The sequence below is a fragment of the Prinia subflava genome, chromosome 3 (genome assembly GCF_021018805.1).
Source record: "Prinia subflava isolate CZ2003 ecotype Zambia chromosome 3, Cam_Psub_1.2, whole genome shotgun sequence".
Classification (NCBI taxonomy): domain Eukaryota; kingdom Metazoa; phylum Chordata; class Aves; order Passeriformes; family Cisticolidae; genus Prinia; species Prinia subflava.
In genome coordinates, this window is record NC_086249.1 from 46008768 (window position 1) to 46035106 (window position 26339).

General features: G+C 44.5%; 2 protein-coding genes and 2 non-coding genes across 4 annotated transcripts in view; 3 read left to right on the forward strand and 1 right to left on the reverse strand.

Moving 5' to 3' along the window:
- Positions 1-636: 636 nt before the first annotated feature.
- TPT1 (tumor protein, translationally-controlled 1) lies at positions 637-5668 on the forward strand. The gene is made up of 6 exons (XM_063392135.1): positions 637-778; positions 1027-1100; positions 1749-1939; positions 2664-2769; positions 4040-4156; positions 5447-5668. The coding sequence occupies exons 1-6, from the start codon at positions 751-753 to the stop codon at positions 5447-5449; spliced, it is 519 nt and encodes a 172-aa protein (XP_063248205.1). The 5' UTR covers positions 637-750; the 3' UTR covers positions 5450-5668.
- On the forward strand, positions 5252-5381 carry LOC134549227 (small nucleolar RNA SNORA31). Its single transcript, XR_010080031.1, has one exon. It is a non-coding gene; the product is annotated as a small nucleolar RNA SNORA31 (small nucleolar RNA).
- A 623-nt stretch (positions 5669-6291) lies between the features above and the next one.
- LOC134549228 (small nucleolar RNA SNORA31) lies at positions 6292-6427 on the forward strand. Its single transcript, XR_010080032.1, has one exon. It is a non-coding gene; the product is annotated as a small nucleolar RNA SNORA31 (small nucleolar RNA).
- A 7118-nt stretch (positions 6428-13545) lies between these two features.
- The window catches only part of GTF2F2 (general transcription factor IIF subunit 2), a 79136-nt gene continuing 66342 nt past the window's right edge, over positions 13546-26339 (reverse strand). Inside the window, exons 7-9 of the mRNA XM_063392133.1 lie at positions 23705-23804; positions 18787-18930; positions 13546-14391 (exon numbers count right to left, since the gene is read on the reverse strand). Of these exons, the coding sequence (XP_063248203.1) occupies positions 14272-14391; positions 18787-18930; positions 23705-23804 (364 nt within the window). The 3' untranslated portion in view covers positions 13546-14271. The remainder of the gene's footprint in view (positions 14392-18786; positions 18931-23704; positions 23805-26339) is intronic.

Sequence of the window (26339 nt, forward strand, 5' to 3'; positions counted from 1 at the left end):
GAAAAGTATTACTGAGAGTTCAAAAGATTGGAAGAAGGAGGAAAACTGGTGTTGAAACCCATGATATGCAGCCACAGGCAATGAGAGGCAGCAGCCCTGCTCTGGCACGGGGCAGGACTGGTTTTTCTCCAGAGGTCCCTGCCAGCCCCGACCCCTGTGACCCGGGAAGGATGAAACCCTGCTCCTCGTTTTGCACGCTGAATCTGAGCGGTGCCCTGGCAGCCAGGAGAGCCACCTGGGGTGCACCAGGCACAGCATCGCCAGCCGGGCAGGGGAGGGGAGCAGAGCTCTGCTCTGAGCTGAGGCGGCCTCACCCCGAGTGCTGGGGGCAGGTTTTGGGGCCGCTATTTAAGAAAGTCACGGAGCTATTAGAGCGTCCAAAGGAGGGCAATGACGATGGCGAAGGGCCTTGAGGAGAAGCCGTATGAGGTCGCTGGGTGTGTCCACGCTGGAGGACACTGAGGGGAGCCCTCGGTGCGCTTACAGCCGCTGTGCCGGGGCCGGTGCCCCTGTGGCGCTGCCCCGGCGCTCGCGGCCCTCTCACGCGGCGGTTCCGGGCGCGGCCGCGCGGGGGCGCCGCTGGCGGAGGGGCGGGGCGGCGGCAGTGCGCGTGCGCGGTGACGCGCGGGGCCGTGCCCGCTATATGAGCCCCGGCAGGCGCTGACTCGGCCCTTTCCGCCCCGCTCCCGCCCCGCGCCCGGGTCGCTGCGCCGACACCCCGCGCCCCCGCCGCCCCCCGCCGCCGCCGCCATGATCATCTACCGGGACTGCATCAGCCGTAAGGCCGCGGGGGGGCGGGGGGCACGGCCGGGAGGGGCGGGCGGCCCGGCGCTCGGAGCGGGGGGGGGAAGCGCGGCCCGGGCCCGGGCGCTGGGCCCGGCGGTGCCGCCGCGCATGTGCGGGGCTGGGCCGGGGCGGGGGGGGGCGCGGGGCCCGGGGGCGGGAGCGATGGGAGGAAAGTGGTGGGTGCCGGGAGGCGGAGGCTGACGCGCCTCGGTGTGTATGTGTGTTTATCTGACCCCGCAGAGGATGAGATGTTCTCGGACATCTACAAGATCCGGGAGGTGGCGGACGGCCTGTGCCTGGAAGTGGAGGGGAAGGTGAGTACCCGCCCGCCGCGAAGGAGGGAGGGAGGAAGCGTTGCCGCGGTGACTCACGGCCGGTGCGGAGTGGGGGTGGCGTCCCTGCGAAGGGCGAGGATGGAGGGAGAGAAGGGAAGACCCACCTCGGCCCAGTGCCTGGTGCTGTCTTGGGTGGTGCTTGTGAGAGCCCGGGTCAGCCAGGCTGGAGTGTAATGGAGTTTGGGTTAGGCACCGTGGGAGGAGTCGTGCTTGAGAGCCATAGAATCATAGAATGCGTTGGAACGGACCTTGAAGACCGTCTAGTTCCAACCTCCCTGCCGTGGGCAAGGACACCTTCCACTAGACCAGGTTGCTCAAAGCCCCATCCAGCCTGGCCTTGAACAATTCCAGAGCTGGAGCATCCACAGGTTCTCTGGGCAACCTCTACCAGTGCCTCCCACTTAAAAAAATTCTTCCTAATATCTAATCTAAACCTACTGTCTCTCAGTTTGAACTCATTCCCCCTTCTCCTGTCACTGGGAAATTAGTGCTTGAGCTGCAGCCAGCTTCCTTGCACTGAACTGTGTCTCTGGAGTTGTGCCCTGCTGTCAGGTCATAGGTGTGTAAGAGCAGTAGCGTTAAGGTTTTTTGCAGAGCCGTTAAGTTTTTTGATGTCTCTAAATCTAGATGGTCACCAGGACAGAGGGTCAAATTGATGACTCTCTAATTGGTGGCAATGCCTCTGCTGAAGGTCCTGAGGGAGATGGAACAGAAGCCACGGTCATAACTGGTGTTGACATAGTAATTAACCACCATCTTCAGGAGACCAGCTTCACAAAAGAATCCTACAAGAAGTACATCAAGGATTACATGAAAGCGTAAGTGTTGGTAGGCTTTTCCTTTCAGATGGATTGCAATGGTTTTATGTGCTTGAGATCATAAAAACAGCATTGGATTTATTCCTAGTTGGTGTTAGTTCTGATACAGGTGTGAAACTGGCTGTGAACTTCAGTCATGTCTTTAATGCTTGGCAGAACTGGAGCCCTAAAGAGTGGGTGCTGGAATAGCTGTGTTTATCTTGGCTGAGGTAGAGGGCCTGATCATGTGCTTTGGATCTTACCTGTAACATTTCTGTTTTCTTTTGTATTTCTCCATGCCAAACCTTCATATGGAAGGGACTGAGGTGGTAAAGAAAAGCTTCTGAAGCTTTTGTAGCATGACAGTGTAAACAGCTATAAAACATGTGTGAATGGGTCTTTTTTGCTAGTTCATGGTGTAATTTCTGTTGGTGGGTGTTCAGTGGGGTTAATACTGAAAGTGGAAAAGCTTTGTGACATGGATGGCTGATACACTCTTGCTGCTGTGGAAAGGACTTGCTGATTTTTGCCTGTCTCTAGCCTGGTTGTAAAATGACCATGATAGGAGTGGCAGGTGATTTCACTTGCAAAAATAAGTTAAAAATTTGGGGGTGTTAAGAGGGAATTGGGGAAAAGCAGTAAAATGGAAGACAGGTAGCTACTCTTTCTGCTATGACATCCTGCCAGACAGTGAAGTTACTAAGCTAGAACATGTTTTCAGAGCATTTCTTCTTTCTCCTTCCAGAATCAAAGCCAGACTTGAGGAACACAAGCCAGAGAGAGTAAAGCCTTTCATGACTGGGGCTGCAGAACAAATCAAACACATCCTTGCCAACTTCAAAAACTACCAGGTCAGTTATGTTTCCTTACAGCAGTATTGATGAGCTGTGGTTGGTTCCTCTGCTGAACAGCTTGCTGAGAATTTTGAGGGCTCCTGTTGTGAGGATGCTAGCCTGCCCTTCTCTGAGAGTCAGGGAGGAGAAACAGCCGAAGACTGTTGGCTGTTGGGAGTCTCATTTCAGCTGGTAATGCTTGTGGTTAGCTACCTTTGTTGTTATGGGGATTCAGGGACTGTGCAGTTAGACTTGGAAGGTGGATCACTCTGGCCCTTGCTGTTTCTTAACTCTGTTCATAGCAGCATGGTAAAATTACTGAATTACAAAGAACACTTTGGGTTGAAGAGCACCATAGGGTTCCAATCCCCTGCAATGTGCAGGGACACCTTCCACTAGACCCAGTTGCTGAGAGCCCCATCCAGCCTGGCCTCACTTTCAGGGATGGTGGTATCCAGAGCTTCTCTGGTCAGCCTGTGCCAGTGCCTCACCACCACCACTGTAAATAATTTCTTCCTAATATATAATTTAAATCTGTTCTCGTTTGAGTTTCAAAGCCATTCCCTATTGTCCTATTGCAATGTGCCCCTGTCAAAAGTCCCTCTCCAGATTTTTTGTAGCCCCCTTTAGGTTACTGGAGGGTGCTGTAAGGACTCCCTGCAGCTTCTAGGGGTGAACAACCCCAGCTCCCTCAGCCTGTCCTCATAGGAGAGGAGCTCCAGGCCTCTGACCATCTTAGTGGCCCACCTGGGCTTGGTCCGGCAGGTCCATGTCCTTGTGTTGGGATCCCAGCTCCAGAGCTGGATGCAGCACTCCGGGTGAGGTGTCAGCAGAGCAGAGGAACAGAATCCTCTCCCTTGACCTGCTGGCCACTCCTCTTTTGACACGTTTGGGTTTCTGGGCTGCAGGCTCACAGTGTTGGGTTACACAGTGTTATTGGTCATTCAGCACCCCAAGTCTTTCTCCTGTCAATCCGTTCTCAAGCCCAGCCTGTATCTGTGCTTGGGGGGTGTCCTGACCCCGATGTAGGGCATTGCACTTGGCCTGTTGAACTTCACAAGGTTCCCACCTCTCCAGCCTGTCAGGGTCCCTCTGGACAACATCCCTTTCTTCTGGTGTGTCAACCATGGTGGCACTAAGATGGACAAACTGCAGAGAAGGAAAATCCCTGTGGCTGCTCAGCTTAGCTGTTAAACTAAGCTTGGTGATGATCCATTGTTTGTGTATAAAAAGGCATTTTCTCCTGGCATTAGCCAGTTGAATGTCTTAGTGACACATTCCTCTGAAGTTCTTTGTAGGGGAGAACATGAATCCAGATGGAATGGTGGCTCTCCTGGATTTCCGTGAGGACGGTGTGACCCCATATATGATTTTCTTTAAGGATGGCTTAGAAATCGAGAAATGTGTAAGTACTGAACCGAAGTGGGTGAACATGCCCAATTACATGGTGAGCTCCTTCATCTCTTGTTCTCCTGTATCCCTGTTAAAGTTGAACAGTAGCTGCCAGGTGGAGAACTTTAAATTTTGTGTAAGTACAGCCTGATTGGTGCTTCCATATTGTACAAAGTGCCTGAACCTTTCTTAGAGTACTATTCAGTTGTACTGAAAGGAGATGTACTGTCACTGCAGTGATTCATGGTGACTTCATGGCTAAGAAATGCAGAAGGGGTGGTCCTGGTGAGGTGTGTGTAATTGGGAATGGGTTTAAACCATTAGATTAAAGAGCAGATCCTTTGAAACAGAGCACTTCTACTTTGGATCCCTTTTCTGGGGGTTAATTGTGAGGTACCTTGCATGGTCATGTTCCATCTTCTTTCACTTAATCTGATGCCCTTAAACAAGAACTGACAGTTGAAATATTGCTCTAAAATTGGGAACACAGTAATACTTGACCAGGTATTTAACCTTGTTGTATTTGGAATCTCCAACTGCCTGAGCTGAGGACAGCTCCTGTGGTCTGCTTTAACTACTCTGTATTGGAATGTGATTGCCACAAGACAGTATTTGGATCCCAAATGTGGGGGTTTTGGCTTGCTTGGAGACCTGTGGAATTCACTGCAGTGAGGGATCACCAGTTGCTTTGCCCAGTCATTGTGGACTTGTGAAGTCTGTATATAGACAGCTAAATTTATCTGTAAAGCCACTCACAGGCTTTCTGGTATGCAAGTCATGTAAAGATGAGCCAGGTTCTGGTGTGGAGCAGTAGCCCAGTTAAAGGAACACTTGAACTGGCCAGACAGACACAGCACCTCCTACAGCCTGACGGAGGGGGAATGTCTGTCCTGGCCCTGGAACAGGTGATGACCTGGAAGTTGCCTCCTGGGAGTTTTTCAGAGACAGCAGGTACATTGTAAGCTCTGGTACTTGTTTAGGATGTGCTGTGACTTGAGAGGAAATCTGAACCTTGGTGTGCAAAGCAGGAAGGGTGTGAATGAATGTTCCACCTGGCTTGCTCAGCAGCTGGTGGGTGCCAGTTGCTCTGTACGATTGTAAAAATGGTCAGCATCCTCTGATAGACCACGAGCACTTTTCCTGTTGCTCTCTGGTTTGCACTAAGATGCAAAAATAACTTCCTTGCGCTTTCTGCCTGCCTGACTGTGGCAGTCCAGATTGAATTAGGGAATACAGAAAGAAGTTACAGAAGCTTGCTGTTACTGTCATGATCTTCAACTAACACTTGCTATTCTTGTTTCAGTAACAAATCAAACAGTATGGTTTTGGATCACTTGTCTTCATAGCTGGCTGCTGTTTCTTCATCGGCACACCACCAGGAATCAGCAATGTCTAACAACTGGACTGATGTCATCTTGAGCTTTATTCACTTATTTTGACCCTGATTTGGAGTGGAGGCATTGTTTTAAAAAACGAAAAAACATCTATCATGTAGGTTGTCTAAAATAAAACTCATTTAAACCCATTCTAGGTAATTTCTTTTGGTCTGATGTCTCTCAAGGTGACTTCAAGGAGAGGTTTCACCGTGGATTGCGTGCTGTCAGTAGCACAGCTGGTGCTACCACACAACAACTGGACTGCTTCCAGACAGATTTCACAGTTTGCCTGTGGCACTGGAGTGCAAAAGCAGGTTGAGGTCAATAAGGCAAAGTCCAGGAAATGTCATAATGGAGTGGACCACCTTCATCTTGTATCATTGTGCAGATACTTATCTCTGGAAGAGATAAGAAATGAAAAATAAAAACATCCCAGAATGGAATATGTGCTACTCAGGCAAGTGCTGGGTGAGGTGTTTGTCAGACAAGAGTACTCGGGCCTCTCCTGGGTTGTAGTATGACTCCAAGATCAAGGCAGGAGGCTGATTGGGAATTATTGGGGAGAGAAGGTGAAATGGCTGTTTTCCAACACAGCCTGCCTGTGGTACTTTGTATTTGACTTTTCTGTTGGGGAGTTCAGTCAAGTTGCAGGATTTGGTGGTTTTTTGTACTTGGCCTCTTGGAGAGAGATGTTGGAATGGCTCAGCCTGCCCTAGACTTCCCCCAGACCAGGAGGCTTACCTGAAGTTCCTGCTGTGTTCCTTTTTAGGGAATGCATCTGTTTGACAGACCTGGAGCAAACACTGTTGCTTCTCGGGTTCTCTCTTGAGATGCAACAGTAACAGGTTCCTTGCGCTTTCTGCCTGCCTGACCCCGTGGCAGTTTGGATTGAATAAAGGAACACAAATTCCTTCAGAGCCCCACCTGGAGTCAGGGGGTGTCTGTTGCTGCTCACCCTGTTCCTGACCAGGGATGTTGCCTCGGACTGCTAATCATTAACTTTTCCTGCTGCAGTGATGGCATAGGAGGTTAAGGTGCCTGAAAGGGGAGGGCATGGCCCACTTGCCAACTGTTTATCTCCAAAGTTTTTGCATCTTTGCTGTCTCGTGTCAGTGCTTGGCCCCTGGTGCTGGAGGGTGGAGGTGCAGGGGGGCTCTGCAGGGGTGAGATAGATTTGGCAGCAGGCTGGGAGGAGTGAGAGACTGGAGGAGGGAGTGGAGTGTGCCCTAGTTATCTCAGGCTCCTGTCTGGTTAAATACACCCTATTTTAGTTCTGTGGGAACTTCATATATATATATATATATATATATATATATATATATAGGGGTGGTGTTAATTTTTTTTAAGGTTTTTCAAGAAAGTGTTTTGGGTCAGCTGAGCTTCTGGGTGAGGTGGAATTTTGGTGTAACATACTTCACCCAGTGGGGCTGAAAAGCAGGGAGGCAGGTTCAAAGCCTAGATAAAGTCACTGAGGCAACTCTTGCTTTTCTTGCAGAGGATGTGTTTAATGGGGCCAGGTGAGGATGTTATCCTCCCTTTCCTGTTGGCAGCTTCATTAGAAATAGGAATATTAAAGGGAAGGGAGAGGAAACAGTTGAGACTTTTACTTCTCAGCTGAGTAAAGTTAGTGTGAGCAGGGCAATGCTGGTATGGCTGTGGTACCCCTCATACCCCTGACTCCCACTTCCTGTGAGTCAAAGTTTAAAACTCCATGGAGCTGATATGAAGTGGAAATGACTCCTCCCCTTGCATCACCGGTTCTTCCGAGGCTGGGAGCCCTGGGCAGCAGCCTGGAGCAAATTGCCACGTGGCACCTGTGTACAGACGTGGTGCTGCTTTGAAAAGCAGGTGCTTCAGAGCACGATGAGCACACCCTTGCTGCTTGGTTGGATGGCAAATTGTGTGTGTCATCGTGCCTGTGCTCCAGGCTCATTGGGGTATTTAACTGCTGTCTGCAAACATTCCTAACTAGGGAGCTGTGTGCTCTTCTGCACGGCACAGCCTCTGGTGGGAAGGCTCCTTTCAGCCTGCTGTAAGGAAGTGTCAATTCAAAGGCTCTGGAGATGCTGGACTTTTGTTTGTTTCTTCAGTGAGCTGCAAAAGAAGTATTTTTGCTGCACTCACTGCACTTCTTAAAAATGCATTGCTGCTTTCAGTTTCTCAGGGAAGAGGTTGAGTCTTGCTGCTCCGCAGCATCAAGTCAGTCAGATGCACCAGGGAGGGTGTGGCAGGGAAGGACTGCGGCAGTGACACGCAGTTGTCGCAGCTGCACTGCTGTGGAGTCAGGGTGAGGGAGAGGTGGGAGTCCCTACATGCTGTGAAGGGAGTTTGTGCTGGTAAATGCACTTGTCCACAGCCCATGACGCAGCTCTGTGTTGGGAAGGAAGTCAGTGTATTTCCTCAGCGTAATTCCTCATCTTCTGGCCCCAAAAAGCTGAAGTGATTTGGAAAGCAAAGTCTTCATACTTCAGACAACAGCTTTGGAGTTATTAAATTGATAAAATCTGCCACATTAACAAATTACCCTCGTGCTGCTTAAAATACAGCCAGAACTGAAGGACAGCTTTAGCACTTAGCCTTGCCTTGTTTTAAAATGTGCTTATTGGGCTTGCATCTCACATTCCTGGAAAGATACTTTCTGTGGATTTGGGAAGGATCCAAACTGCATTTTCCTAAGCCTCATGGAGCAGGTTAAGCAGCTGGGTAGAAACTTTCCTTATGCTGGCTCAGGCTCTGGGGCCAGGAGGCCACTCCTGCACCCACTACAAGCTGGATGGTGACAGGGGAAGCAAGGCTGATCTGCTGATGAAGAGAAAGACCTGCCTTTTTAGCTTCATACCTCTGTGGTTTGGGGCTGAGGGAAGCAGCTGCTGTGCCGGGCATGTGTCCCATTGTCCCTTTGACCTTTTGCCCTTCCACCCCACTATTCCCCTTAAATGTCTGCTTTTTGTCTTAAAATTTTGCTACCCCACTTACAAATCCACTCAATTTTTTTCCTCTGGAAGCAAACAAAAAACCCCCAAACACTTTCCATGAGCCAGTGACTGATGTTAATGTTGGAATGCTGCTACAGCGTTTTGCTGCTTGGCCATCAGCTTGAGGAGAAAGGGTGCAGACCTGGGGGTGTCGATGCAGTGCAGGGAACATCTGGTGTGCTGGGTGTCCCCACTGCCCCTCTGGGGTGCTTTGCCCACTGAACATGGGCTGGGGGTGGATGCCAGAGCCCAAGTGGGTGATGGTCTTGGAACCTTGTGCAGCCTTCAGCTTGGGAGGGAGAACCTGCAAAGGGAAGATTCTAAATGAAACTATGTAGGAAACACAGTTGGGTTTGATTGGTGGTGTGGGCTTTTTTTTGTGAATTTATTTTTTAACTCAGTTTAGCTCACAGCCAGGAGGCAATTATGATAAGCTTAGAACACGGTTGTTGTCAAATAAAACTGTTGGTTTTTTTTTTTTTTTTTTCAAATGTGAAAAAAAAATTGGAAAAGCTGCAATTTGCTTTCTTCCCTAAGCAGGTCTCTGGCTGTTGAGCTGGCACAGGTCAGCCCACTGCAATCCTGGCAGTGTTTTCAGTGACAGCCGTTCAGGGAGGACGCTTCCATTAAAGAGCAATAGTATCTACATCAAGATACTTCTGCTTTCTCACACTGTTGCTGGCTTGGAGCAGATAGGATGCCTCCTCTGCTCTTGTGAACCTTCATCTGTGCTTAGGTCCGTAGCCACTTCTCTAGGCTGTCGCTATTATTGTAAGCTGGCATGTTTTGCTCTGGACAAGGACATCTCTGTGTCACTGTAGCCAACAGTGGGAGAGCAGCAGTTAAACACCATGTTTATTAGCTCAGGGATAAACGTCTTGGTAGGAGGAAAAATCCCATGCCAAGCCTGGAAGTTTTTGCCCTAAAGAGTACCAAATCCATGCCTCAGAGCACAATCTTGCTGGTTTGCAGTCCCTGTGTCTTGGCTGCTTTTTGGTTCAAGCTGCAGCTGGAAGCTGTTGTGCAAAGATCACAGCCAAGTGCCTGTGGCCAGGGCTTGTGGCTTGAGGGAGTTTTTTTTGGGTGCCAGCAAATGCTGGCAACCCTACAAGTGTGTTCTGCAGGAGTGGGTGGGGTGTTGAGGATGCACATGGCTGCTGGGCATTTAATCCACTAGAGCTGCATTTATCACCTTCCACTTCAGGCAGAAAGGAGCCAAACACCCTTGAAGACCTTTTAAAGATCATTTGGGTCGTGTTGCCAATGTGGCAGCAGCTGGACACACTGATAAAAATGCTGAACCATTGTTTCTCTGCAGCCCACACTATCCTGGGAGCTAACAGCTGGGATTCACGTCCCCGTCTGTAACCACCAGCAACAGGAAGGAAGCACTACTGGCATTTCAGAGAGCAAGCCTCTTATCCTCAGCAAGGTGCAGGTGTGCTGACACAAACCAGTTCAGCGGTTTGATTTTTTTTATTAGGGAATGTCCGTGAACATAGATGTCCAGAAAGGCTTTTAGACATTAGGTTCCCAAATTCTATGTGACAGAGTAGTTGAGAAATGGCCATGTAAAGCTGGGTACTCCCTCTCTCCTCACAGTGGACCTCAGCTAACAAAACCCCACTGCTGCTGCTGGAGTAGTCTGGTTCAAGGGTGAGGTTTAGCTGCTCCACCTACAGCTATGTCTGCACCCAAGCTGGGTGCCCTCGGCCCCTCCCGTGGCAACAGGGAGGGATGATTTTGCTGCCCCTGCAGCTGTGGTTGCTGCAGCCACAGAACTGCCTGCAGCTGCTGGTGCTTCCTCACACTGCCCACAAAAAGGGAGTCAACTCTGCCCTTCACCCACCGGCTGAACTGCCCCAAGCCCACCAGCCACCCCTGGCAGCACGTGCCATCCCAGTCTCCCTGTGTCCTGATTTTCAGCCGTGCTCGTTTCTCAGTTAATTTCTTCTTGGTAGCCCTTACAGTGCTGTGCTTTGGATTCGGAATCCAAGCAGTGTTAATAGCACACTGTTTTTCTGCAAAGTTCTGTTTACCCTAAGTCAAGGACGTTTTTCTATTGTCTCATGCTCTGCCAGCGAGAAGGGACGCAAAAGAAACTGGTGGGGGAGCACAGCTGGGACGGGTGACCTGGGCTCACCAGGGATATTCCACACCACAGAATGCCATGCCCAGTATATAAATCGGGGAGACTTACCCATACGGGGGGAACGACCTGGGTTCAGAAAGGGGGGTCTGCCATCAGAGGGTGGTGAGCACTTGTATTGTCCATGATTTGTTTTTCCCTTTCTATTACAATTTTTATAATTTTTTACCATTACTACTATATTTTACTAATTTTCAGTTACTAAACTACTCTTTCTCAACATACAAGTTTTTCTTGGATTCTCCTCATTTCCCTGGGGTGGGGGGAAAGAGAAGGGAGGTTGGATGAGCGGGGGATCTCTAAAGGGGCGGCTGTCACCTCATGTCTGCTCAGGTCCCTGCTGGTACTGCCTGAGCTTACCGAGTATGAAATTTCCAGTGACTCAAACCGGTCATTCTGGACAAGCAATGGTGGAGAGAAGGATGCACTTTTAATCTCGTTTAATGGCATTTGGCACCCAGCAACTTCTGCTCGTGTCTGTGGGACACATGTGCCAAGAAGTGTTTTGACCACTAATATTCAAGAACATCTTCAAGAGCAGAGCTTAGCATCCAGTGGAAACATGGAAGACCAGCAGGGAATTGTTCATCACTGCTTCAAGTCCAGAGTTTAAATTAATCCAAATGTGGGGGCCAGGAAATCAGACCTGAACACCTCCGAGCCTCCTTCTCTCTTCTGGCAGATGGAAATCCTGCCAACAGCACTTGCATAAGGGCCTTGTGCAGAACAAGCGCAGCAGGGCTGGAGAGGTTTTGCTGGTTATTAAGCGATGGATCCAAACCAGGTTGTCCCAAATACTCAAATCATTATCCTAGCCTTGCATGAATTTAGACTAGTCCTGCTGTGCCCCAGATTACTGCAGAAGGTAGAATATGGTGCCCAGAGCAGCATGTTTATCTTGCTGCTTCTGTCTCTATGATGGTTTGTACTGCAAAATCCCATGGCTTAGCTGCAGGCTGGATGATGACCTGCCAAGGGCACCTAAAAACTCTACCTTCATCTTTACCATGTGCTCCCACCAGGCAGGAGCCAGCAGAGCCCTTGAATGCATGGCACAGGTCCTGCTGCCAGCACAGGAGATCATCTTTTATGCTCTACATCAGCATCTCTGTGGGCTCCTTGTTCCCTTTTCTCATGCCACTTGGATCTGGTGGCAGCTTTTGAGGCTAAAATTCCAACTGCACCCTAACATGGTAGAAAAACTTCAAAATCATGCAGAAAGCAGGTAAAAAAAGTAGTTCACAAGCTGCCTGGCTTCTGGACTCTCCACTGGTTCTTTTCTTGGTTTACTCTAATATAGCATTTCCTAGTTCCATTTTTGAAATTGTGTTTCCTCACTGTCCTGCTCCTCATTATTTATAACTGGTGCTACTCCACAGAAGGCTGCAAGCAAACCAGCACCTTGGCATTCCTCAACCTTTCTTGGTTGCTCACTGGTTGAAAACTCACCTTCTTTTTTCTGTTTACTTCTACACTCTACACGTTTTTAATGATACCCATAAAAAGTCAGCCCTTTGCAAAGACCACCAACCCCATAAAAAACTGAGTGCTCTGCACATTTCCTATTACTCCTGAGCAGAGCTTATTTACCCTGTCCAAAGGCACTCTGCAGATCAATAAAATACCTCCTTTACTTACATGTTCAGGCATTTTGTGCTGACTGATTATGTCCCTCTCGACCGAAGACAAACTGTGAAGCAGCTTACACAAAACCAGAAATACAAGCAGATCCAAAACTTTCCTGCTAAACTAACCCTGCTGGGGATCCCAGTCAAGGTAACCATTTCCCTCTGACATGGCACAGTCATTTTACCTGTGGTAAGGAATTACACCACTACTTGATCAGGATTGCATGGCATCCCCCTGCACAGTTTTACAGGACCACGTGAGGAGCAACACAAGGGAGAAGCTGACCTAGACTTGCTGGGTGCTTCAGCTTCAGCTGCTGGAATAGGACATGGATCCCACAGAGGAGCCCAGCTCATAAAAGGCAAGAGCTCTCATCATGCACATCCCTGAACACAAGTCCACAGAGGATTTGAACAGCATGATGAGGACAGCAGTGTGAGCAGGCCCTGGCTATTGCCTGGGAGCACATCATGTTCCACAGCAAGACACAAAGGCTGCGTTCCTGCGTTCCTCTCAGCATCCTCAGATGGCTCCTGGAGCCATCTGCAAGCTGGGTCCTGCTGTAGAGCCCAAGGAGACACAAGGCAGTGTCAGTATTTACGAAAGCACAGCCCCTGGAATGCAATCTGCTCTTCAAAACTCTCAGCAGCTCCTCTCCTGGAAACTGGGCACTTAATGCCACAGGATGCTGAGCACCAGCCCGAAGTGAGCTGTAGAGAGATACCTACACAAACAACTCTAAAAAAAAAGGGAATTGAGCAAAATTGTGTGAGTTTTGTATATGAGTTGTTTTACAAACCTCTGAAAGCATTTGACCACTCCCTGAGCCTTTCATTGCTTCCAAGTGGACCAATAATGGAATGTTTGCTTCTCACACAGACCCTCTGTGTCACTGGGGTGAGCAGAAATGATGCATACACCTGAGGAACATGAGAGAATGTGAAAATTAAGCTATCAAACCTCACCTTCTGCTTCATTTACAGGTATAATAATGAGGTTATCCCACTCTGTGTTCTTTGCTCTTTCTTTAACATAAAAGCTTTGAGAATATAATTAAATAGTCCCCTCCCTGCTCCCTCCTAAAAAGGATGTTGAAGGGACAAACCTTACAGTGTGCATTTCAAAAACAGGGGAACAGAGAGACACATTTAGCAATCTTTCCCAAACCACAGAGGAACCCAGTACCAACGCCAGCAATAAAAACATGCTTTGAGAAAACACTTCGGACTTATGCCACCGGAATCACAACGTGTTCAGTCAATAATGCAGAACATTGTGTGGTATAAATTAAAATAATGCTTTTATTGATATGCTTAAACAGAACATAGGTATTTGTATAAAAACCAAACAAAAGATAAAACTAGTCCTTGCTGTAACTAACAGACATTTCATTTTTTTCTCAGTAATCACAGGGACTGACGTGTTCCCACTGACTTTATGGGATTTAAACTGCATTGGTTTGTTCCCAGGGAGTTTAAGGATTGTGATGAGCACCATGGTTGTGGCTGTTTTTTCCTAAAGCCTGATACCAAGAGGAGCATCATGTCCATTCCACACAAACACTGCACAAAGGGTTGTGCACATTTGTAGGCTTCAAGACAAAGCCCTGACATATCCCAGCCGAACCGAGGGTATTAACTTGGTTACACTGCAATGCAAACCCACAGAATCATGGGTTCCTCTAAGACACATTTTCCATCAAAGTTACTGAGGCCTGGAAAAGCCACAAAGCTACCAAGAAAAAGTAAGAGGAGAACTCAAAAGATTTCTAATAAAGATAAATCTAATACAAGTTTATTCTATAAACTTTTCCTGTCAAAAGACAAAGCATATATAGAAACATACAAGAAATATTCCTTGGGGAAAATACCTACAGAAAATTACAAAGTATCAGCTGCTTTAATTTATCTTCATCCTTGCGGAATTGCACTGTGCTCAGTCCTCTCTCTAAACACCACAGTTCCCCAGTGCAATCACTCTTACACCATAAATGTTTTTGTTAATCACTCTTTTCTTCTCCTTGGTAATGTCTGTATTCCGGCTTCAGCTCCCATGTGTTTTTGTGAGTCCCCTTCACATTGTAGATGCCTATTTCTCTCAAAATTTCTTTCAAGTATATCTGAAAGGAAACAAAAGTTCCAATTAAACAGGCAGGCAATTGCCACAGTTCCTACACACCTGCTCAACTGCATGGACTCAGTTCCCAAGGGGCAGACAGCCTGGCTGGCTGATGGGCACTAACTGGTGTGGGAAAGACTCTGGGATAGACTTCCACCCTCAGGCACCAGCAGTGATTAGTGCAAGCCCCAGGGATGCAGCAGGGATCAACCAAGCCCCAAGGGTGACAGCTCCCAGGCAGTCCCTGTCAGAGGCAAGTACTCCAGGGGCTGCTGAAATGAAGTTACCAGCACCTCTTGGGAACTATTATCTCACACATCTTCCTCCTGCTGGAATTCCTCCAAATGAGCTAAAAGCTCTTGACCTTTCTTACTGCTTGGGCTGGGATTAGCTTGAGAATCCTTGCTTTATTCAGACTTTGTCAAAACCTCAAACTGTTGGTTTTCATGCCATTTCGCAAAGCTTTAAGCATTTTATTGTGGTCTCATTTTTAGCAGAAAGCTGAGTATATGTCTGAGAATTTTCTAATACCTTAAAATATTAAGGCTTGGAAGAGAAAGAAAAAAAACAGAACAAGTAGAGCTATTATACCAGTAGTATAATCTCTGACAAAACACAACTCAATGAAGGTGCCCTCCATCACTCTTTATAATAAACAGCAGTAATTTTCTTAAGAGTCACAAGAGCCTGATTGTTGGTTTAATTATTAACTGGGACTGAGATGAGTGGATTGTCATGGCAACCGCAGACCACTGTTTAAGAATCTCCATATTAAATCCACAATTGCTCGAGTTTGAGCAATTTAATCCTGTTGGAGTGCTTATACTGAACTGGAGTTGTTGGAATGCTTGTATTTTCTGCATCTACAGTTCCACTAAGCACAAATATCAACATGCTCCAAGCCATTAAAACCAACGGATACACGTTGAAGACACAGGAAAATAAGACAAGCTGATTGTCTAAGGTCTGTTCCTTACGCTCTTCCCTGCTTTGCTAAATGGAAAAGCTAGGAAATACTCAGTCACTATAAGAAGTGGCTTTTAGAGGAACTTATCCTTACTCTCCCTCTCCAGGTATACATCAGAAGTATGCAAAGCAGCCCAACACATTAGAAAGGTGACCACCACGGATGCACATATGACCCCGTTTCTTAGGTCTGCTTAGGCTGTTTCCTTGGAGCAGAGCAGCTGGGCACAGGAGCTGGGAGTTCACTGAGCAGGGCCGGCTCCTCAGCCTGCGGAGGCAGCGGCTGCAAACCCCAGCAGGTGGCAGCAGGCGATCACCGGCGTCCCCTCGCACAGCTCGTGTGCTGCGGAGATGCCGTCATTATTCCCGGCAGGTGCCCGGGACACACGCTCGCTACGCCAGCCATGCACCACGCACGGTGAAGGCGCTGCGAGCGGGCGGAACAGCCACTGCTGCCCGGGGGAGTGCAGGTGTGCACACCTGCACAGCCACTGCCTGCTCTGCAATCCCTGCACACGAGGCAGTGCCACTGATACACACTTCGAAGCACGGCACAGTGGCTGGGAGAAACACCTGCGGGCAAGGTTCAATTCTGCTCTAGATCACAGGGATAGGAGACCGGAAAAAATCCCCCGTAATTGCACTCAGTGCCATGAGGTACATTCGTGTGCAGTTCCTGAGCTGGCAGGTCTAGTCTGCCTGGGAAGCTGGGTCACAAGGTGTGATGCTGCTGCTTGGCTCAGGGAGAGTGAAATCACTATGGCTGAACTTTCCACAGCATCCACCCAAACCCACCCACCCAGCTATACAAAGGCTATTTTTAATTTCAACTCCTTTTCAGACCTAACTACCCAGGCAGTTCTGCTTCTCTCAGGGCAAAAGAGAGAACACTTCCAAGAGTGTAACGAAATGGAACAAAACCAACCAAGCAGCAGAGGTGTTAGGGAGGGCAGCTGAGAGCATTAACCCCCAAAGATCCTTGTGTGTGCACAGACAACACTGAACTGCTGGAGTTTTTAGACAATGATGAAACATGGATAATCCCACTGGGCTGTACTGTACCTGAGAGCAAGTAGCTTGAAGAGATGAGTTCAGGGGATGCTGTGATTTTTCCTGCAGGATCAATTCTCCTTCTAGAAACCAGGTGTCCCCACCTGGGTCTGCACTGCACCTGGCTGGCCTATATATCTTGAAGTATAGTGCTCTGATACTGTACCATGGAGAGAACCCCACACTACTCCTAGTGATGCCAAATACTGAACTTTAGAGCCTGGTGATTGCTAATCAGGGGGACACAATTTTTTCTTAAAAAGGGATCCAGTGTGTTTATGTTGATATAATTCTAGCAGGGAAGCTCATTTGTAGGTGATCTGTTCATACATTTAAAGCATCCTCTACTCTGTTCTACCTTTCCTCATGATTTTTTTTCTATATAAAGTGAAATGTTTTCAGGGAATTGTGGGATAAAAATTTCTGAGGAGTTAACTTACAAGCTCTGAAAATCCTTCTGAAACTTTGAGGGGAAACAAACCCCATTGCATTTAGGACACCCATTACTTAAAGCTAAAATAGAAGAAAAAATCCAAACAATCTACTCAATTTTAAAAAAATATAGTTCATCTTAGACCACTGGCTCCATCCTGGTTCCATGCTTCACAAATATTTGATTTGTCACAGAGAGTTGTTTTATGTTCCCAGCCATAAAGCCCAAGTCTGGAATTACTGCAATACTTCCAGGGAGCATCCAGTACTTACATCTGGGTAGGTGGCAAAAGATTCACCTGCTACTGCAAATTGTTATTTTGCATTAGAATGAAAAACAAATAAATCCAGGTTTCCCTAATACAACAGTAATTTACATTCAGAAAAGACGTATTTTGTGATTTCATGACACAAATAAAGATGGCAGCAACATCTTGTGTAACATGCAACATACCCTGTAGCAAGGGTTTAATTTACTACTTATATTTACTATTATATAAGAAAAATACCTTTATTTATTTGTAACTTCAGGTTCTCCAGGCTTAAGTGGGAATTGTGCGTGACTACTGCAAGCTGATGTCATGGTAGATGAGATAAATCTGTACTGACTTGCATTCAAAGTGATCAAGATAGTGACTGCCACACTCCTCTTACCAAAAGAAACCCATTTAACTTTTTCTTGCCACTTCCTCCATATCTTCCTCCTATTACTTCCTCCTTCTCAGCTCCCATGACCCACAGATATGGAGCTGACTCACAAGATAAATGAATGGAAGACATGGGTATGTTACTAAACTTTCAAGTTTCTTTCAAGGCACTAGAACACAGTGAACCTACGTGGATTTCACTTGGCTAACATCTTTGTGCAGCTTCTAACCAGATTGTTCACTTATAGAAATGCTCTGACAGAAATACACTTCATTCTAGATGTGAAATGAGCAAAACTAGTAAGCATCTTCATTTCTGCCCCCTTTTTTTACAGAGTATATTTTCCATAATCCAGCTGCTACTGTTCTGTCTTCTGCCTTAGCTCTAACAACTTGTGACATTGTTGCTCTATTTAGACTCAAACATAATGAAGTACCCTTAAGTCTTCTGAAATCTGCAACTGGGTTGAGGACAGATATTGAAGTTGGCATTGAAAAACATCAAAAATACCAAAGGTCCCTCGCATGTCACTGTCTCCCTCCCACTCTTGCCTGGTCTGCTCAAGGAAAGCTTGAACACAGAAAGAAGGGAAAGAACTGCAAAGTTATTGTTCATACATGAAGAGGCTGACAGACACTGCAAGACAACAAAGCCATCACATGCTGATGTCTTGGTGCTTTTTGTGGTCTGTGTATCAAAACACTGTTTAAAAGAACACCCCAAATAAATCCTAAGTATCAACCACCTAAATTCTTAACCTAGAAATTACCCACTTTGTAAAGGAAACCCAGTGATTTTGGCAGCATTGTCACGATGCCTGAGCTCCTAACATGGATAATCCCTGCATTTAATACAAATTCCATGACACACAGAAAAAGAGCAACCCCTGTTGCTGTGCCAAAATAATGTTCAGAAGCTGAGAGAAGGGCCAACCACAGACTAACACAAGCTTGCTACTGCCAAGAGAACTGGGCTTGAGTGAGGACAGGAGTAACAGGGGAGACATGAGAGCATTACAGAATTTGGTTCCTAGTATTAAAGCAAACCTAAATAAAAAAGAGACCATTTAGGTTATTTAAACCACCTCTGTCAAGAAAAAGCACACTCACTGCAATGTTTGGTATCTTACACTGTCCTACAATGCTGAAATTAAAACTTGGTGATTTCAGTTTGTTGTAAAACATATTTAGAGAGGAGTTTCTAAGGCATATAATATATACTAATCTATTTCTGGATATGTAAAATACACACAATAATAACTACTGAAAATGGTTGTATTTACAAGACTTCCAGTACATACCACTGGCTGTTTGGTTATGTCCACCAGGTCTTTAATGTTGTAATACTGATGTTTCTCAAAGGCTGAAAAAAGCATGTCCAACACTTGTTGTTTATCAGCTCGAGCTCGTTTTCCATCTTCTTTCTTCTTCTTCTCATATTCAATCTGTTACAAAACATGTTTTAAAGACATTAATATGTAATTCTGTATAATTCTCAGTGCTGAACATTAAGCTACAAAAAACCCTCTTCTATTTAATAAAACACTGTCTAATGACTCAGTGGTTTTCAACTGGAAAATTTTCTTTTGAATGTTCCAATATTCTTTTATGAACATATGCTAAGCATTTTGTCCTCAGCCCAATAAGCTTCTCAGATGTGTGCATCTACTTTAACCAGAAAAAAAAAAAAAAAAGGCAGAAACAGAGCCTGCAGGTGCCCAAAGCTGGAAAGAGAATTATAATAGCACAGGAATCCAAACTGAGACAGTATTCTCACTCCACCTCTGTTGATATCAGCTTCTGAGGTACAACGACAAATGTCAAACAACCTCCAAACTGCCATGCTTAGGAAAATCCACAGACCAACATGGCTACGTCTACAATCATAACAAGCACCTGCCCAAAGGATGTTCCCAAGGGTCCTTGGACACTGCCTCATTTTTTCCAGAAACAGCACTCAAGGCATCTGCTCCATCAATATACAATTAATCTTCAAAGACACATTTTGAGGATCTGGATGGTTTCTCTTCCGTGAAACCAGAGTAACACACATGACGTTACACTAGTCCCAAAAAACCAAACCTTCTAAGCAGGCAGAGGCTCCTTGTTGCCACACATCATCCTACTTCAAACTGTACATTAAAAATTACTTAACCATTATAATCTGCACCAGATGACTCTATATTTTCACAGAAACTTTTATCGCCTCCAAAAATACTTCCTCTGATTCATCATCAGAAGCGCAGCCCAGCACAGCCCAAGCAAACCCCAATCACCAGAGAGCACCAGACGCGACACCTGCCAGCACATCGCCCCATCCACCCCCAATACCACCCTCGAACAGAAAACCATCCAGCTCCTTGGAACCAACAGAAGTGGTCCAGAAGGCAGTGTAAGTCATGCAATCACCAAGTGCTTTCAGGCAAACTGCGTGGGTGAATCCATAGCGGCACAATGTACAGCAGAAAGGATGCATGTGATCAATAAGGGACACACGCCTGGCTGGAAATGGGATAATTCTGTATGGCAGTCATTCTGCTTCTATGGCTCAAATCTGACTCTCAAAAGGAAGATTTTCAGATGAAAAGCCTAGAAAAGAAAATGCAGAGACCTACTGGATACTAAAAGTCTTATTTTTAAGAAGAAAGATTGGTTTTATGGCACAATTTATTTTTTCCTATATATCCTTGCCAGCTACTTCCCTCCTACTCTCAGAGTGAAAGCAGCCTATCTCTTGGTAGCTGTCCCAAAGTGGCTAAACTCTATTGCCACCTTTGCCGTAGCTCCCAGGTCTCCAGCCAGCCAACGACCTCCTTCACATTCTGAAATGGATGTACATTATTAAACTGGATGCAGAGCAATTGTTCCCAACCTGTAGCTTCAAGTTTCTCGCTTCTGCTTTAAACCTAAAATGGGCATGTGCCACCAAATACTTGCCTGCCTTTCTAACTCCATGTAGTATTATAAAAGCTACTCATCATGCAATGGACTTTTATCCAGCAACACAGTTTAGTGTAATTATTTAACTCTTTAGCCCCTGCATTTAAAGAAGAATGAATCTTCAAAACAGTAACAATTGCAACATAGCAAACTGTAACATCAAGCAAACCAGCTTGACAGTTTGGTTGCCATGATCCACAGCAGAACTGCTGCACCACAGACACGAGAGGAGGAACATAAACCTATGACACTGGCCTTCCTTTAAACAACAGAATGTTGAAACATTTGCTTCTTCTGGAAGTCCAACAGACAATTATTATAAAAATCCATGTGAATACTCTAATATTCTTAATTCCTTAATGTATAAAATCAACTCAAATAGAAAACTGAGTATCAAACTCTCCCTTTATTGAAGAGTTATTAGCAGCTGGTGCCCCAGTTGCCCACTCTCTAATTAGCAACACTCTGGCATTTCTCTCTAACTTCAGCAACAGTTTCCACTGTTGTCTAAAAACAGAGCACACTGAGAAGTGCTTAAAAAAAAAATAAAGCCTGGTGTCTTCTGTTGCTGATTTCTCTTTTTGGTCTTGTGAATACACTGCTCATAGCAAGTTATAATGCAGCCTTTCACTTTTTTCCTTCCTGTTTTCTTTGCAAACAGGATCTTTTACGTAGTAGGCTTAAAGCACATTTTAACAGTCATATAATAGAATGCACCTACATTGTAAATTAATTTCATTTCTTTAAAGTTATGTGGTTTTTTTAATTAAAAAATATTCAAATACTATTTGATTTCAAGGAAGGACCATTCTAGAATAAGCTGTTTAGCACAGAAGCTGTGAGTTTATCCCCAGAAGACTTCATACTGAAATCAATTTCTCTTTGTTTACCTTCCCAGGATGTAGCTAAGCTTGCTGAAAAGCTGCCAAAATTGCCTCCTTGAAAGTATCATTAATACTGAAGCTGGTCTAACTGCTTTGGTAGACAGTGTATACAAAGGTGATAGAGAAGTTAGAATAAATCCAAAGTTTCATCTAAAGATGCTTTAAAGTAGTGCTAAAGATCATCTTTTCTCCTCAAGCAGGGGTACCAGCCTCTACAGTACAGGACATTGGGAAGAGAGGACCACAAAGAAACCACTAAAAAAAAGCCTCTGAAGGGGTGACCAGAACCAATGAAGAACTTTTCTGCTGTATTATGAAAAATAATTAAGTCACAGAAAGATTCCAGCTACAATAATATTAACCTTGCAACTTTGTAACCACATTTAATATTTATAGATATAATGGAGCGCTCTTCCCCAGAGAAGGACAGTTTAGTTTTCTTATGCTTACAACCTTAGCATATATTGTAATGCAATTGCAATTTCTTCAAATAAAAATGCAGGGTTAATATAATTTCTTGCAAAAATAACCTAATCACTTTCCCAGTCCTTGTATTCAAACAAACTATTACTATTCCCTGTTCACATGTAATTTATTTCCCTCCTCCTTCCTGTTGTACATTCATTTATAGGTACATGGAGCAGCCACACTTAAGCCCTATTTTATATTCTTTCCTTCAAGAAGTGTTAACCTTTTCTGTCTTACTTAGTAGATACTCATTCTTCCTTCAGAGACTGCTCAGATGATGACTGTATTAGCATATATGAAGTTTATCCATTATTATTTCTTTCTTGTGAAAGTCCTGCCCCCAATACAGCATCTGTGCAATGCAGCGGGTTCTAAGGAAGCAGTTGCTGTTTGAAAACAGCAGAAAAATTCAACCAAGAGGTTTTAGAAGTTCATGGACTTTTTTTTCCCAGTTATATATCCTTTCAGCCATCGAACCTGAACCTTAATAAAAGACTTAATGAAAAGAAAGATTTTGTACAAAGTAGTCATGCCTCAGCATTTAGAGCCAAGGCAAGGTCAAGGTGATTCAAGCACAAGTATGTCTCACAAGATTTCTCCCATCAGAATACCTTTAAGGTAGATGTGAAAACTAAACACACTGCTGATGTATTTCCATGACCATGGACAGCTATGTAACCAATAAAAAACATTACAATTAGGACACAAGAGCATCATCACTTTTAAGAGGCCTGGTTATGTCCTGGCTATACCCCCTCAATCTCACACAAGATTTAAATTTCCATAATGGTATGATGACCTGCAGTTTGCAGATGGAATAAAGACACAAAAATCATCTCCAGGTTGTAGTCATACTGCTGTAATTATGGTGGTGTCAGGGAAATGGAACAGCATCCCACTAAAAAGAGAAGCTGTACCTCACCAAAGTTTATTCCAGAATTAAAGGAGAACACCAGCAGCATCATAAAACATTATACTCATGTAAAACTGCATCTGCATAGTAGGACACATCAGTGTGACTGTTTTGGCTAAATGGCATTCCCTGAGCTGCAACAGTTATATTGGTATGATCATCCATGTACAGAGCAGACTTTGAACAGTAACTACTACAAAACAGTCCCATGAGAGAGAAATTATTATTTCTGGTTCTGTGGCAATAGACTGACGTTCATAATAATGCTTAAATATCATCCAGTATATTGTCACTTGTTTTATGTAAATAAAATCTTAATAAAAAGTGTAAAAGTTTAAATGAATAACAGAGTGATTCATTTGCTGTATGACTTAATGTTTCTCACATTCAGCATACTCAGAGTATCTTTAAGGAAAAGGACATTATAGTTTATATGTACATCAACTGATCTGGAAGAGCAGTGTGGGTGTATTATTGACAAAGCCAACGATGCCAATAGCATGTACTGTGAAGGTATGAAACTGAGAAGAATTATCAGCTGTTACTCTTTTCTACTTGTTGCCAATTCCTCCAAAGGACTGGAAACTAATTATTCTTTCCAAGTCCTTTACCCTCCTGCAGATGATAAGTTATTTGGCTCAAAAGTGCTTCTACATCTCATAGCACAAAGCCAGAACTGCCTTTCATCCACAAATGTCAAAATTACTTAAATTAAAAAAAATATTAGAGGAAGAATGTGATAAAGCCACTAAAAAGGGTCGGGTGCAGGTGTCTGCCCTCCATCAGATAACACAAGACAGTTACAACTGGCAGACCTTAGCCCCAAGGGTGTTACTGGTCTTGAGACAGAAAGAAGATCCCCAGAAGACAAAATCAAGGAGAAACCAGATGACACAGAGCATTGCCAAAGGCAGTGGCCAACTGTGAGCACAAGAGACAGCAGCAGAGCAGTCCTGGAGTCCTAAGCCAAATTCCTCCTGAAGAAAAGAAGGGAAAATACTAAAAGCTACTTACATTATACTGATGATTAGCCACTGGTTTATAGTTTGTGGTTACTGCTTTGTCCAGCTGCTGTGATAACCTTACAGGTTTAGAAGATTCTTCTATCTGTAATCTACAAAAAAGAAAACAAGAATAAAAAGTTCAGACAAGCACACACTCAAAGTGAATCCTAAAAATCTGCAATTATGAACCAGCCATTATCAAAGGTCAGTTGCAAACAAACCCTAAGGCAAAACAGATGCACTCCTCTGGATTAAGCTCTCCCTACTCTATTTTTGCTTAAGGACACTGAACTATTAGGATGCTATGTGCTACAGAAGATACCGAAATGCTGAAAATCAAACAACTGAAGATACAAAAAACAAAGTTTGAACACAAATTTCACTGCAAAAGCCTAATGCTCAGATTGAAAAAAAGCTCTTGCTCTTAAAAAAGATCAAACCCAACCTAAATGAATGCAAAATCTCACCGTTTACTCAGCTGAGGGGATGAAAAAGCTTTTCATCCACCTCTGCTAACCCATGACCTTCTCTTAGATACTGAAATGTAAAAACATAAATTTCTGTGACCTTCCTTTTGGACTGACAGTACAGTAAGAGAGTGCAAATAACCATTTCAAGAGCATTATAAAGACATGAAGACAGAAGAATCCACCCAGCTTCAAATCAACGTGCAATCAAGTCTCTATCACACAGATAACAATAGGTGACCTTCAGTCCTCTTTGGGAAAGACTCTCAGAAGGTCAGAGGTTGAGAACATCTTGTCAAGCTCATCCCTAAGTAATTTAAAGCTTCTGTATGTTGATGTAGAGGGAGTGTTCCATTTAATTCAGATTTAGCACTCAAGAATTTCTACTTGAAATGAAGGGGCAAGAATCCAAGCTCTAGAAAAGCACAGGACAATGGCCCTTCAGATACAATGCCTTTATGGCGCATCTGATTAACACGTTAATTATCAGTGGAGCTGTTTTGTTTCCAAAGGTGCATCTTGTAGGCAGAGGAGTCAATTTCCACTAAACACAGTGTAACACAGTCCAATAAATACACAGTGATGCTTGCTTCTTTCCAAACAAAAATTAATATGGTGACATTAATGCAAATAATAACTGCATGTTTACAAGTGTAAAACAAAATGATAAAACTGAGAGTTCTTTAAAAACAACTGTAAATGTTTAAGATTACTGATTTATTTTTGTAAAGATATCATTTACACCCAAAAAGATAAAATTTAAATTCAGTGTGTTTCTGATTTAACACCTGAACAACCTAAATAGATTACATTTAAAGGAAGTATTAAGTTAAGAAATAAATGCTCTAGCTGTAGCAACTTGAAATAAAGAAAATGATCCCTCATAGCTGGTATTGTTGGACAGTAGGTGGGGGTAGTTTTTTTCTCATACACAGATCAACTTGCTTCCTCTCAAATCTTTGCAGACTTGTCATTTTTTCTGTAGTTTTAACTACTCTTAAGCAACCATTGCCTCATAGTCTACATTTTTGTATCAATGCTGCCTTCTGTCCAAACGTGGCATGTTTCTTTCTTAGCTCGAAGGAAAAACAATTGGAAGGCAAATGAATAGTCAAGATTTTTTGCTTATCACATGAGTTTATCTTTTGGCCCTCAATCTAATTAAATTATTTTAAAGATTTTCTTGATCTGATTACCAAAGGTCTTCTAAACTCATGTTTCACAAAGAGGCACAGGCCAAAACTAAATCACTATCTTTTCTACAAATCTCTCTTTTTCTCTCCTTCTCCATTGCTTAATATTTTTCTTTTTGGTCTCAATAACTTTTTAAATTTTAAAATAGTTTGGCTTTAAGTTCTACATAGTTTGGCTTTAATTTCTTTTTTTTTTTTTTTTTCCAGTTAATCATGTTTCCTATTGGTTTGATCCGAGGAGTTTTCCAGTCCTCCCTCTCCTGTATTCTAGCTATTTTTCGTCTCACTTCTCACACCATTTTTCCTTTTTATAAGGATTTCCTGCTCAACCCGTTTACTGATACTGCTCCTGGTCATGAGACAGGGGCTCCTTGAGATGAACTGGGAATTCTTGTCACTCTCCTCTCCTCCAAGGCCACTGCACCAACTTCATGTGCCCCAGACTAAGTTACTTGATTGGCAATGTTGCTCCAGAGTCCTTCTCATAATGGCTACAGCACAGGGTCCTAACAATACTTAAATACATCAGATGGTGTCACATTTTCAGGGAGTGCCAGGCATTCAACAGTGGCATTTCTTCATGATTAATCCTCCTTCCACTCGGCTTTATATTCCTTACTCTTTGCAATGTAGATTTACAATATCCTCCATTTCTTCAGGTAAACAGCCAAAGAACATTGGCTCTTCAATGATGAATTGTCAGCCATGGACTTTAGACACCATTCACGTTCAAGGCCTCCTCCTGATCTGGCATTTTAAAATTACAATAGAGGAAATTTCAATCCCCATTCAGTGCAGCTTCCTTAAATTAATTCTTCTTTGCACAAAAGTACACTAACAATTTATTTCTTAACATTTTTCATTCACCATGCAGGATATGCATTTCAGCTCTTTCATGTTAACCTGCCAATTTCCAAACCAGTAGAAAGCTGAACGTGTAAGAGAGCTAATGTACTTCTCAGAGGCCTCCTTCCAAAGGTTAATG

Excerpts from the sequence above, each read along its gene's own strand:
- TPT1 (XM_063392135.1), top strand. The coding sequence starts at position 751 with ATGATCATCTACCGGGACTGCATCAGCC. Across the intron at positions 1,101-1,748 it reads GCCTGGAAGTGGAGGGGAAG|ATGGTCACCAGGACAGAGGG; the intron begins GTGAGTACCCGC and ends CTCTAAATCTAG. Across the intron at positions 1,940-2,663 it reads ATCAAGGATTACATGAAAGC|AATCAAAGCCAGACTTGAGG; the intron begins GTAAGTGTTGGT and ends TTCTCCTTCCAG.